Source organism: Hemitrygon akajei, chromosome 5 (genome assembly GCF_048418815.1).
Source record: "Hemitrygon akajei chromosome 5, sHemAka1.3, whole genome shotgun sequence".
Lineage (NCBI taxonomy): Eukaryota > Metazoa > Chordata > Chondrichthyes > Myliobatiformes > Dasyatidae > Hemitrygon > Hemitrygon akajei.
In genome coordinates, this window is record NC_133128.1 from 50,297,250 (window position 1) to 50,310,339 (window position 13,090).

General features: G+C 42.9%; 1 protein-coding gene across 1 annotated transcript in view; it reads left to right on the top strand.

Moving 5' to 3' along the window:
• mao (monoamine oxidase) overlaps positions 1 to 13,090 on the top strand; it is a 301,102-nt gene that overhangs the window by 265,441 nt on the left and 22,571 nt on the right. Inside the window, exons 10-13 of the mRNA XM_073045512.1 lie at positions 3,679 to 3,732; positions 4,626 to 4,683; positions 8,649 to 8,746; positions 12,837 to 12,948. Coding sequence (XP_072901613.1) covers positions 3,679 to 3,732; positions 4,626 to 4,683; positions 8,649 to 8,746; positions 12,837 to 12,948 — 322 coding nt within the window. The remainder of the gene's footprint in view (positions 1 to 3,678; positions 3,733 to 4,625; positions 4,684 to 8,648; positions 8,747 to 12,836; positions 12,949 to 13,090) is intronic.

Genomic DNA, 13,090 nt, shown 5'->3' on the forward strand with positions numbered 1-13,090 from the left:
TATTTGGGTAGGAAAGGACTAGAGGGGTAAAAGCATGATGAGGGTAAATGGGATTAGAGTAGAGAAGCATGATGGACATTGGGTTATTCGACTGTTGTGCTCTAAACCATTGTGGTTTCCACACCATGCTTACCTAACGGGAAAGTCTGGGTCTAGGCAAGGTCTGTAGGGAAACTGCTGCATCCCTGGGTCTCATGAGAAAGGTTTAGGCTTCTACAGTTTCCTTTGCAGATTAAAACAGTAGCCTCGGGCATTCCCATGGCTCTTCCCCATCCCTGTCCTTTTGTTGCCTACATGGAGCGGTTCTTATTCCAAACCTATTCCAGTACATCCAACCCCCACCCCCAATTCTTATCCACCACATCAGTGCCGATTCCTGCAGAACTTGTCGATTTCAACACCTGGATTACTCACTTTCAATTTCATCTCCTGCATCTCTTCTGACTTGGTCGACTGCATTCAGTGCTCACGAGATGGTCTCATCTATATGGATGAAACTAAGCCTAGACTAGGTGACTGTCTGGCAGAGTTTCTGCAGTCTGGCCATATTGGTCATCTTGAGCTTCCAATTGCACATTATTTTATTTCTCCTTCCCATTTCCACAGTGACTTGTCTGCCCTTGGCACAGTGACCATTACTACAGAGAGGTCAAACTCAATGAGAAGAACAACCTCTTATAATCCCAAACACAAGAGATCCTGCAGATGCTGGAAATCCAGAGAAGCACACACAAGACGCTGGAGGAAACTCAGCAAGTCAGGCAGCATCTACAGTATAAAGGGGAACAAACAATTAATGTTTCAGGTCAAGGCATCTTATATTCCGCCTCAGTAACTTGAACCCAATGCTATGAGTGTTGAGTATTCAATTCTCAGTAACCCATGCTGTTTCACACACACTCACCTGTCCATCTAGTTTTATTAGAACATAGAAACCTACAGCACATTACAGGCCCTTCGGCCCACAATGTTGTGCTGACCACGTAACCTACTCTAGAAACTGCCTAGAATTACCCTACCACAAAACCCTCTATTTTTCTAAGCTCCATATACCTATCTAGAAGTCTCTTAAAAGACCCTATTGTATCCGCCTCCACCACCATCGTGGGCAGCCCATTCCACGTACCCACCACTCTCTGTGTGGAAAAACTCACTTCTGACATCGCCCTCTGTACCTGCTCCCAAGCACCTTAAAACTATGGCCCCTAATGTTAGCCATTTCAACCCTGGGAAAAAGCCTCTGACTATCCACACAATCAATGTCGCTCATCATCTTGTACACCTCTGTCAGGTCACCTCTCATCCTCCGTCGCTCCAAGGAGAAAAGACCAAGTTCACTCAACCTGTTCTCATAAGGCATGCTCTCCAATCCAGGCAACATCCCAATTCCTCATCCCATTCCACCCATGTTCCTTGTGCTCGTGGCCTCCCATCTGTTTCCACCCCCCCCCCACCTCCATGTGCCTTTCATCATTTCCCCTACTGGTCCCACCTGACACCTACCATCCTCCCTCACACTGACACACACAGATGATCTTTCCTTTCCCTGTACAGCTTTGAAACAGAGTATCCACGTGAAGTGCTGACGAAGACCTTTTGTCTCCATAGATTTACTTGACCTATGAAGTTCTTCCAGTAATCTTAGTTCCAGATTCCAGCATTTGTGGTCTCTCTTTTTTTCCTCCTCAAAATCTTACTTAACATCTTTGAAAGCAGTTACTCACATGCCACGGGTCGTTTAGTGGTCTTGAGCCCCCGACAACCTGCTGTTGCCTCTGGACAGCTGACAATTTGTGGTAGGGGACCACAGGGGTTAAAATCGCACAGACTACGTTAAACTCAAGTCAACCCCCCACTGTGAGTTAATGTTGAGGTTTCATCTTAATTTCTCAAATTCCAGCGTGATCATGCATAACCTGAACATTGTTAGCTGCCAGGCATTTTGTTATAGTTTATGTTTAAGTTAATTAAATCAGTTTTGGCAGTGATGGTGTAATTCTACATCCAGGGTAGCTGCCACCATTTGTTATGAATTCAGGCTGTGCTGTAGTTATTGTCTTGAATTTGATGGTGTCACTTGGTACTGCAGGCAGTTTGAATGATTTACTCCTATGGAGTAGTGTGTAATTTCCATATCTCTATGTGTATGATAATGGTCCGTGAATGTAATCTGCTACAGTCTTCAACTAGACTGTTTTTCTTAACACGTGGTCAAAAAGTTTGAAGGTTGAATTAGCATCAAATGCAGCAAAGCTTGGATTGACTCATAATACAGCTTCATTCCACAATATGAAGAATGTGAAAATCAATAATTATGAACAAAATCACATAGTTATCCCCAGGTAATAATGTGAACATATTGTAGCTATACATCATGAGATGCCTTTTCTTCAATTCCTCTGCATCCTGGCATTTGAGATGATGCTTTATAGGCCCCTTCTGCCTGGGTTGCAGATGCTGTTGTAAAACCTGCACTGACATTTTTCTTTATTCATGGCTCTTCTAATTGAGGCACATGCCTCTTTGTGTTTGGGTTGAGCTGCAGTTCCGGCACGGCTCAGTGAAGTCATCAGTCACAGCTACAGAGGATTACGCTCGCCTGTCAGCAACCATTCATTCAGTCCATTGAAGCCTTCGTATAATGGGGACACAGATGACTGCTGCATCTTGGCAGCATTGCGGGATAATGAGCATTTAATAATATGTTTTCAGACATCATAGGAAAATGAGCCGCACATGGATACACAAGCTGAATTTCAGAGATGAAGTGGGAGGGATTGCCTTTGACATCATTGCAGCTTCGATAAAGCATTCGGAGGAACCTATCATGACTGAAGTCACTGGGGAGCATGTGTTAACTCACTCGTGCTTGGAATCGCAGTTTGCACAAGGAAAGGTGACCAGAGATGTTGGAAGCCTGTCAACTTAAGACATCACTGTAGGAATTTTTTTTTAGGACAATGTTCCTGAACCAGCCATTTTCAGTTTTCTTTTATTATTGAACTTTCTATCATGGTAAGCTCAGAAGTTTGAGGGGCTGTTTTCTGGTAATCCTAAAGCGTACAACTCCCATTGTAATCAATTTGATAATAGATTAGCTATATCTACCTGGGGAAAGATTTGGAGCTAAGACCACAGATAAACTTCAACTATTTTGGTGGTCAGATGTGTACAGACCACAAAATGCTGGACGAACTCAGCAGGCCAGGCAGCATCTGTGGAAGAGAGTGAACTGTCGAGATTTTGGGCCGAGACCCTTCATCACGTCTTGATGGAGATCTTAGCTCAAAACATGGACTGATCGATCACTCTTTTCCATAGATGCTGTCTGGTTTGTTGAGTTCTTCCAGCATTTTGTGTATGTGCTTGGATTTCCAGCATCTGCAGACTTTCTGTTGTTTGTGTACAGGCTAGCCCATTTTCTGAACATGGTGTTAAATCAGGAGCTAAACTGATGTAATCTCTATTCTGGACAATTGACACTAAACAAGTTCAGCAAGGTAGCCTTTCTAACCTTGACAATTCTCTAATTAATCCTTTAGTACATTGATTCAGTGCTTTCCCAATTCACTACCTTGTGAAAAATTACATTGGAATTATTCATGTGTGATTTTGAAAGAGCTTATAACAGCCTACATCAATTCAGGTGCAAAGAATTCACTAATTCTACTCTTTCAGGTTCATCCTTGCTCGTAAAGCCCGGCATCTGGTAAATCTCACAAAGGAAGAGAGGTAAGTGAATTTTTTGAAGTCTTTGGAATTCCCCACATAAAAGGACCATAGCAACCTTGTGCTGACTATATTTAAGGCAGAAATAAATATTTAAATATTAAGACAATGGTGGGAGGGTGGTGGTGATGTGGAATTAGTGCAGGAAGTGGCATTGAAATGAAGCATCACCCAGAATCCTTTGAAATAGCAAAACGGGCACAGAAGGCCGTAAGGGCTATTTACCCACTTCTAATTTTTATGTTTTTCATTAAAATTTAAACTTTAATACAATGTTGGATAACGAGATTACAGTGTTAAATGTCTAGTCTCTAACCACTAAAATTTCCTCCTAATAACTCACCATTTCCTTCCATATGATCCTATGCAAAGCCTGCATGAAGTCGCCCATACTGATGTGTCTGCCTTTGGTTTATTGTCAGTTTTCATCTGATTCCTTTCTGATGAAGCATGCTGGGAACTCTTCCTACATGATAGTTAAATGCGCTATGTATGTACCAGAAATCATAAAAACTAATTTTGTGAAAACAGCTCTTCTCAATTTAATTAAATTTATCATTGAATCAAAGCACATCAGTTAGTGAGGCCTGCAATTCGTGAACATCTTTGCCAGCTTTGTTGGTTCATTGGTGTTCAGATATATTGGTGTTTGAAGTCATCATTAACCAGTGCATTAAATTATATATTTTTTTAATCTGCTTGGTCATTAGAGTTTGTATGACCAGTGGAACACTGATTATTATCGAAGCACTATGTGTAAATATATATCTGATTTAGTATGATTCAAGTCTACAGATGTCTGTTCCCTGGAAGCTACATGACATCCAGGTCTCTATTTTAATTTTTACAGGTCATTTAGTGGCATTTAACCTGGATTTTATTTTTTTGTCATGCAGGCTGCAAAAGATCTGTGAGATTTATGCCAAGGTTCTTGATTCTGAGGAGGCATTACATGTAAGTTGTTTCTTCTTGCATTCATGTTGGTTTAATAGGTTTTATTTTAAGATGGGTTTTACTTTAAGACATTCAAAATTAAAACCTCCCAAAGATTCACCTTACTTTAAAGAGAGGGACTTTCACAGTCTGTGTGTTCCGGAATCTTTGTTCAAGAAAAATAAATGTTCCGAGTCTTCTCTTTTACCACTATTTTGATCAGTCCCCTGGCTTCAATCACAGCTCCAAGTATCAGTAAATTTTGAAGATAGGCTTTTATTTGTTAAGATCCTGTTAAAGGCGAGTTCCGGTGGGGGGCGGGGGGGCGGGGGGAGTCACAACTGGGAGGGTATTGAATCACCAGTTAAGATATTCCTGGCTTTACAACAGTCTCACATCCTGGGATAATGTGACATTTTGTTTCAATGTGAAAGTTCTAGTATCCCAAAACTCATGATATTTGGTCAAAAACATCTAAACACTTAAAATTGGATCAGTACAAGTATCTGAAATAATAAAACTACATTGATGTTTGGTGCTTAAAAAGTAAAGGACAGTAGGTGTACCTGTCTTTTCCCCTTTATCCCTCCCAGCTTTTATTGCTCTAACTTGCAGTGTGTCCCAGCCTCCAATCCCTCCCCATCTCTCATCATCTTTCTTCTGCCAGTTCTACAAACCCTTCTTCCCACCCAAGTCTCTCCTCTCCACACTCCCTGTTATTCCCATCCTTGCATCTTCTTGCTCAGGCTCTCCCAACACCTTCTTCCCTGCTCCTCCATTCTCTCTACCCCATTTCCTTTATCCTCTTTCCCACTTAACCCCTCTTTTGTCCAAACCCTACAATGCCATTCTCTTATGTCCACTTCGCTATTCTCCCAATCTCTTTTCCCTCCCTTCCACCCTTCCTCTACTCCTCCACTCTTTAAGCAGTTGCTGGTCAAGTGAATTGCCATCTTTGTCATCAGCTCATCAGCTGCTTCAACCAAGTTCACTCTGCACTGGGCAGGGCTTTCAATTATTACTAACACTAAACATCTTGCAATATAGGGATAAGAGTCTTGTAATCAAGTAAAGTTATCCAAATGAGTTGATTACGTTCGTTGATAAAGGGATACCTATACCATGATGTACAACATCATAATTAGTACTTTATTAATGTCCTCTGAGAGGTGACCTCCATACAGGTCATAAACTATTTGAACTGAGCTCCTGGAAGTAGTATCTCTACAAGGCCATCACTGTCCTCAGACTTATGACAAAGATAATATCCTGACATCTTGAGAGAGGCAGAGTGGTTCTGTACCACCTGGTAAGGTTGCAGCTGAAGCCCTATTTAGCAACATCAAACCCAGCAAAAGCTCCCAGGGGCAACAATTATATTTCAATGGGTCTCAATATGTCTGTTGGTCAGAAAAGGGCAAGTCCAGAGTGGGTAGATGGTCATCAGAGTTGCGCTGACAGCAGTAAGTCTCCTAAGACCGAGCCACCAAAGCTACATATCAGAAAGTTGCCTCAACTGCTGAATATTACCAAAAAAAATTATTTTTAAGAGTGGGTCACTTACGATGGAGATCATTGAAAGATTTAAGAGATTATCTTTATTTGTCATATGAACATCAAAACATTGGAACATAGAGTGAAATGCAAAGCCTGCATCAAATCAAATCTGCGAGGATTGCGCTGTACAACCCTCAAGTGTTACCACACTTCTGGCGCCAACATAGCATGCCCACAACTCGCTAACACTAACTGTACGTCTTTGGAATGTGAGAGGAAAGCAGAGTACCCGAAGGAAACCCACATGGATAAGGCGAGAACATACAAACTCCTTACACAGACTGCAGTGGAAATGAACACAAGCTGCTGGTACTGTGCCACCCATATTGAGAAAGTTAGGGGTTACTTTTGATGTGGGGGTCCAAATTCCTTCCCCCATGTAGCCGATGTGGTTTTTAGTTTATGTCCTTGCATCTGCCAGGGAGATTTAAATCAATTGCCCTCCTCTTGACCCTGGACAATTTGTATGTAGGCCACAGAATGTCAAAAGCAGTGCTTAAAAAATATATATTACTTTCAGATGCAGAAATCCAGCTGGAGCTCTGGGCACTGATCAGGCACACAAGTTCTTCACTTCCGCCTGCCTCAGCTCTTTCCAACAGCTGTACATTATCATTTTCAGTCTTGCATCATCCAATTACGCAGAAAGTGAAAAAAAGCAGCAGATCACTGCCGCTGGCCAATATGAGATATTCAAATTAATCTGCTTGGCACAGAGCGGATAAGAAGGTGACTGATGGGACGACAAAGGTTCAGTCACCCAAAGGTTACTGGAATCAAACCAGGAGATGGACAGGATGTTGTTGAACCACAAAGCTGGCATATTGTCTTTTTCCTTTATATCAGCTACTGAACAGGTTCCAAGTCTGAGCTGGAAAAAACTCCCAATCTGGGAGTTTAAAGCTATCCTCTAGCCCCATCCATTGTATTTGAATGACCATTATTCGGGCATGAATATTCCAACTCAAATAGATTTCCTTTTGGAATTCAAGCACAAGCCAAGATGGACAAGTACGATCTGGGCCTGCAGTGGAACTCTTTGCACTCTTGGATGAATAACAATCTCAACACTAAAAACAGAAATTTCTGTAAGCATTCAGCAGTCAAGTACATCTATGGAAAGAGAAACAGATTTAGTGTTTGGATTTGAAGATCCTTCATCAGGCCTGGGAAAGTTGGAATAGCAAGTTGGGTTTAATTTGCAGGATGGTAGATGATGTTCAAGACAAAGCAATGACATTGTTTAGTTGATAGATTAATAACACAGCTGGATATAAACAACTAAAGGGACATATTAATGCAAGGGACTGGAAAGGACAGAAAGAACTTTGAGAATGCAAGAGACTCCAAAATCTGGAATCTGGAGCAATAAATTACCTACTGGAGAATCTCAGTAGGTCGAGTAACATCTGTGGGGACAGGAGAAATTGTCGATGATTTGGGGAAAACCTGCATCAGGACCCTAAATGCTGACAATCTCCTACTCTCCCCACACCCCCCACCCAGAGATGATGACTAACCAGCTGAATTCCTGTAGCAGATTGTTGTTGTAGGAGAATATTGGAAATGACTTACAATGTCTGTGGAGAGGGGAAAATTATTTCAGGATGATCCTTACTGCAGAACTGAAAGTGTTGAATCTGATAATGGTTCTGGCTGCAAAGTACTGGTTTAAAAATTAGATATTTCTCTTCTTCAGGTCTGTTGGCCTCATTGGGAGATTTTTTGGCCTGTACTGGTCAGAATGGCAGTGGGAAGGAGATGGGTCAGATTGGGAGTGAGATAGAGAATTGAAGTGATAAGCAGTTAGAAACAAAGATGGTTTGCAAAGAAGTCCCCCAAATGGCACATGGTTTCTCCGCTTTTGAAGAAACATTATGAGCAACAAATATGGCAAGTGCCAATGGTTGGTAGAGATGGTCAAGTGGGTAGGAAATCACAAAGGGAATGGCCCCTTCACAGTACCATCCAGAGGGAGAAGGGACAGTGCGTCTGGTGAAAACCAGGCTCTGGCTTGAAGGAGGAGGAATGAGTCAAAGAGTAGAAAAATGATTAAATGTGACCTTGAGAAAAGACATAGCTGTAGGAACTTGAATGGGTCCATACTACAGCTGTCTTTTGGTGGAATATTTGAAGCATTCTATTGGCTTTCAGTCATACTCATAACCCCTTCCTCATTAGCTCTGCTTCCATTTTCCACTTTCACGTGCTCCATCATTGACTGCTTTTCTGGATTGTTTTTCTGCATCTGAGGGGACAGATTAGGGACAAGCCTACAATTCCCACAGATTTCTGGTCTACAGTTCCTACCACAGCGCCTCTTTTAAGGTCCACATATTATTTTCTATCTCTCTCATAACTGCCCCAATGTCAAGAAGTTGTAATGTGTCAGAGAAATTGCACATACTCTGTCTTTGTATTTTTTCTAGCCCATCCATTATGAAGAGAAGAACTGGTGTGAAGAGCAGTATTCAGGTGGATGTTACACTGCATACTTCCCTCCAGGGATTATGACTCAGTACGGCAAGTGAGTGCAATACAGTTATTACCTCTGTCAGCTGTTAACACTTGCTGACAAGTGAATGAATTCAGATCATGTTCTGTAATCTGGAGGGCTGTGGTGGATCAGTCATTCAATATCTTCAAAGATGGGACCAATATCTTCAAAGATGGGACCAATGAATACTTGGACTCTTAGGGAAACCAAGGGAATAGGTTTCTACAGGAATGTGGGGTTGAAATTATTGTGCTGTCCACGATCTCTATGAAATGAGGAGCAGGTCCTTTTGTTCCTCTGCTCCTTCTATTTTTCCTATGATTACTTTAAAACAGAATTCTAATGTCTAAGGATTCAAGTTTTTGACTTTATCCAGTGAAAGCAAACTTGTATATTTAAGAAAGATTTTTTTTTTAGCCTATGCAGTTCACCAGTTGCAGCATATCTTGCTATGGTTCCAAGCACACAGGAAAATAGCCCCTCAGGCCTGCCCTGCCATTTTATATGATCATGGTAGATCTGTAGCCTCAGCTTCTGTGCCATTTCCCATACCCCTCTGTTCTTCAAACCTTCAAATGATCTAAACACCTCCATTTTGAATTCTTCTCATGATCCAGATTCCATCACCTGACAGGGCTGAGAGTTGCAAAGATGAGACACAAGCACAAGAAAATCTGCATGTGCAAATCCACGGCAAGATACACACAGTGCTGGAGGAACCCAGTAGATCAGGCAGCGTCTGTGAAAAGACACAGACAGTGCTGGAGGAACCCAGCAGGTCAGGCAGCGTCTGTGAAAAGACACAGACAGAACTGGAGGAACCCAGTAGATCAGGCAGCGTCTGTGAAAAGACACAGACAGAACTGGAGGAAGCCAGTAGATCAGGCAGCGTCTGTGAAAAGACACAGACAGAACTGGAGGAACCCAGTAGATCAGGCAGCGTCTGTGAAAAGACACAGACAGAACTGGAGGAACCCAGTAGATCAGGCAGCGTCTGTGAAAAGACACAGACAGAACTGGAGGAACCCAGTAGATCAGGCAGCGTCTGTGAAAAGACACAGACAGAACTGGAGGAACCCAGTAGATCAGGCAGCGTCTGTGAAAAGACACAGACAGAGCTGGAGGAACCCAGCAGATCAGGCAGCGTCTGTGAAAAGACACAGACAGAACTGGAGGAACCCAGCAGGTCAGGCAGCGTCTGTGAAAAAACACAGACAGAGCTGGAGGAACCCAGTAGATCAGGCAGCGTCTGTGAAAAGACACAGACAGAGCTGGAGGAACCCAGCAGGTCAGGCAGCGTCTGTGAAAAGACACAGACAGAACTGGAGGAACCCAGCAGGTCAGGCAGCGTCTGTGAAAAGACACAGACAGAACTGGAGGAACCCAGCAGATCAGGCAGCGTCTGTGAAAAGACACAGACAGAACTGGAGGAACCCAGTAGATCAGGCAGCGTCTGTGAAAAGACACAGACAGAACTGGAGGAACCCAGCAGGTCAGGCAGCGTCTGTGAAAAGACACAGACAGAACTGGAGGAACCCAGCAGGTCAGGCAGCGTCTGTGAAAAGACACAGACAGAACTGGAGGAACCCAGTGGATCAGGCAGCGTCTGTGAAAAAACACAGACAGAACTGGAGGAACCCAGCAGATCAGGCAGCGTCTGTGAAAAAACACAGACAGAACTGGAGGAACCCAGCAGATCAGGCAGCGTCTGTGAAAAGGAATAGTCAATAATTTAGACAGAGACCCTCCATCAGGACTGGGAAAAAAAGACAAGGTGAGGGGAGGGGAGGAAGAAATACAAGGAGGTAGGTGAAACTGGGAGATGGGGATGAAGTAACGAGCTGGGAAGTTGATTGGTGAAAGAGATAAAAGGTGGCAGGAGAGGATATCTGATAGGAGAGGGTAGAAGGCCATGGAAGAAAGTCAAGGAGGAGTACCAGGGCAGGGTGGACTTTGCTTCATCAACTGCATTGTTGCTGCTTGATCTCCGAGCTCATCAACTTTGTCTCCAACTCTGCCCTCAAATATACCCGGTCCATTTCCGACACCTCCCTCCCCTTTCTTCATCTCTCAGTCTCTACCTCTGGAGGTAGCTTATCTATTGATATCTTTTATAAATCTACTGATTCTCACAGCTACCTGGACTATACCTTTTCCCATCTTGTTACTTGTGAGAATGCCATCCCCTTCTCTCAATTCCTCTGTCTCCACTGCATCTACTCTCAGGATGAAGCTTTTCATTGCAGAACTAATGACATGTCCTCCTCCTTCAAAGAAAGGGGCTGTCCTTTCTCCACCATCAATGCTGCCCTGAACTGCATCTCTTCCATTTCACGCACATCTACCCTTGCCCCGTCGTTGGGCTGCAATACCAGGGATAGGGTTCCTTTTGTCCTCACCTACCACCACATTCAGCATATAATTCTCCATAACTTCTGCCATCTCCAATGGGATCCCACCACCTAGTACATCTTCCCCCCCCCCCCCCAACTTTCCACTTTATTCAGGGATTACTCCCTATGTGACTCCCTTGTCCACTCATCTCTCCCCACTGATCTCCCTCCTGGTACTCCTCCCTGTAAGCGGAACAAGTGCCCTATGCCTCCTCACTTCTCCCTCACTACCATTCAGGGCCCCAAACAGTCCTTCCAGGTGAGGCAACACCACCTTTGAGTCTGTTGGGGTCATCTACTTCATCCAGTAACTTCCGGTAAAGAACCCTCTTCATCCTTCCCCATTGCTTTTTCCCTCTCTCACCTTTTTCCTTAACTGCCCATCACTGGTGGTACTCCTCCTTGCAGTCTTCCATGGTCTTCTACCCTCTCCTGTCAGATTCCTCCTCCTTCAGCCTTTTATCTCTTATATGAGTCGACTTCCCAGCTCTTTACTTTGCCCTCTCCCGGTTGTTCCTATTACCTACCACCTTTGTACTTCTTTCTCCCCTCTCCCCACCTTCTTACTCTGACTTCTCATCTTTCTTTCCAGTCCTGATGAAGGGTCTGTGCCCAAAACATCAACTGCTAATTCCTTTCCAGAGATGCTGTATTACCTGATGAGTTCCTCCAGCACTTTGAGAGAGTTGCAAAGATTCACCACCCTCTGCAAGAAGAAATTTTATGTATGTCAGTTTTAAATGACCAGCCTTTTTCTTGTTGTTTTGTTCCTGTATTCAAACCTCCCCAATTAAATAACTTATCTCAGCTTCCACCCTGATATGTCCAGTTAAGATCTAATATTTTTGAATAAGATCACCATTTATTCTTCTAAATTCCAAGGAATACCAACCCAAACTATCTAGTATCTCTCAATAGGTTAACCCTGTCATCCCAGAAATTAGCTTGGTGAACCTCCTTTGTACTGTATCCAATATTTTGTTTTATTTACGTAAAGGGGCCAATACAACATAACAGAATTCCAGGTCAGGTCTCCCCAATGCCCTGTACAATTGCAAGAAAATCTCTGTATTTTTAAACTCTAACCCCTTTGCAATGAAACTAGTGGGGCATTTAAACAGTGGAGGCAGTGCAGAAAAAAAATTGGCTACTAGATTTCTTACAGTCTGAATTGAGGAAAGATTAGGTTAAGGTTGCACTTGATTAGGTTTAGTTTACAGTGGATTCACTTCAGAGGAGATCTTGTATAGAGAGATAAGGGTGAATGAGATGGAAAAGATTCATTGGGTTATTCTTTTAAGATACTTTGTAACATAAGCGAACTTGCTTTCAAAATAACCTTGGAGCTGATTTGTACACCGTGATCACACTGGGTTATTCCATCTGAACACAGGACAGTTCAGACAACATTCCTGAAATTGATTACGAACCAATCAATAGAGAAAAGAGGAGAAACTGAATAGATAAATTAAAGTTGCCAATGGGCTTTCTTATTTCTAAGTAACTTGCGACATTGCTGTTGAGTGGCAAGAAATTAAAAGGTTCTTTGTTCTTCAGTGGAGCATAGGAATGGGAAAGCACTTCCAAAAACTGGCACCAATGTGTATGATCAATTACAGATACTATTTTGCATTGACATGCTTTTATTCATGCACGTTTCAATTGATGAACTATCTGCTGGTTTGTATTCTAACCCACATTGTTAATGAATAATCTTGTCTTTGAAGGATCCTGAGAGAGCCATTTCAGAAGATCTACTTTGCTGGCACCGAGACGGCCACTGAGTGGAGTGGGTACATGGAAGGTGCAGTGCAGGCAGGGGAGAGAGCAGCCAGAGAGGTAGGGGAAAATAATAATAATGATCACTGTATTAAAATGGTATTTTTATATTATACTGCAATTAGTTGAGGGAATTCAGCCGTGTGGTGGTGTTACAGATTTCCCATTTAAGCTTTTGCGTGAGTAGAAGCATTTCTGGTAC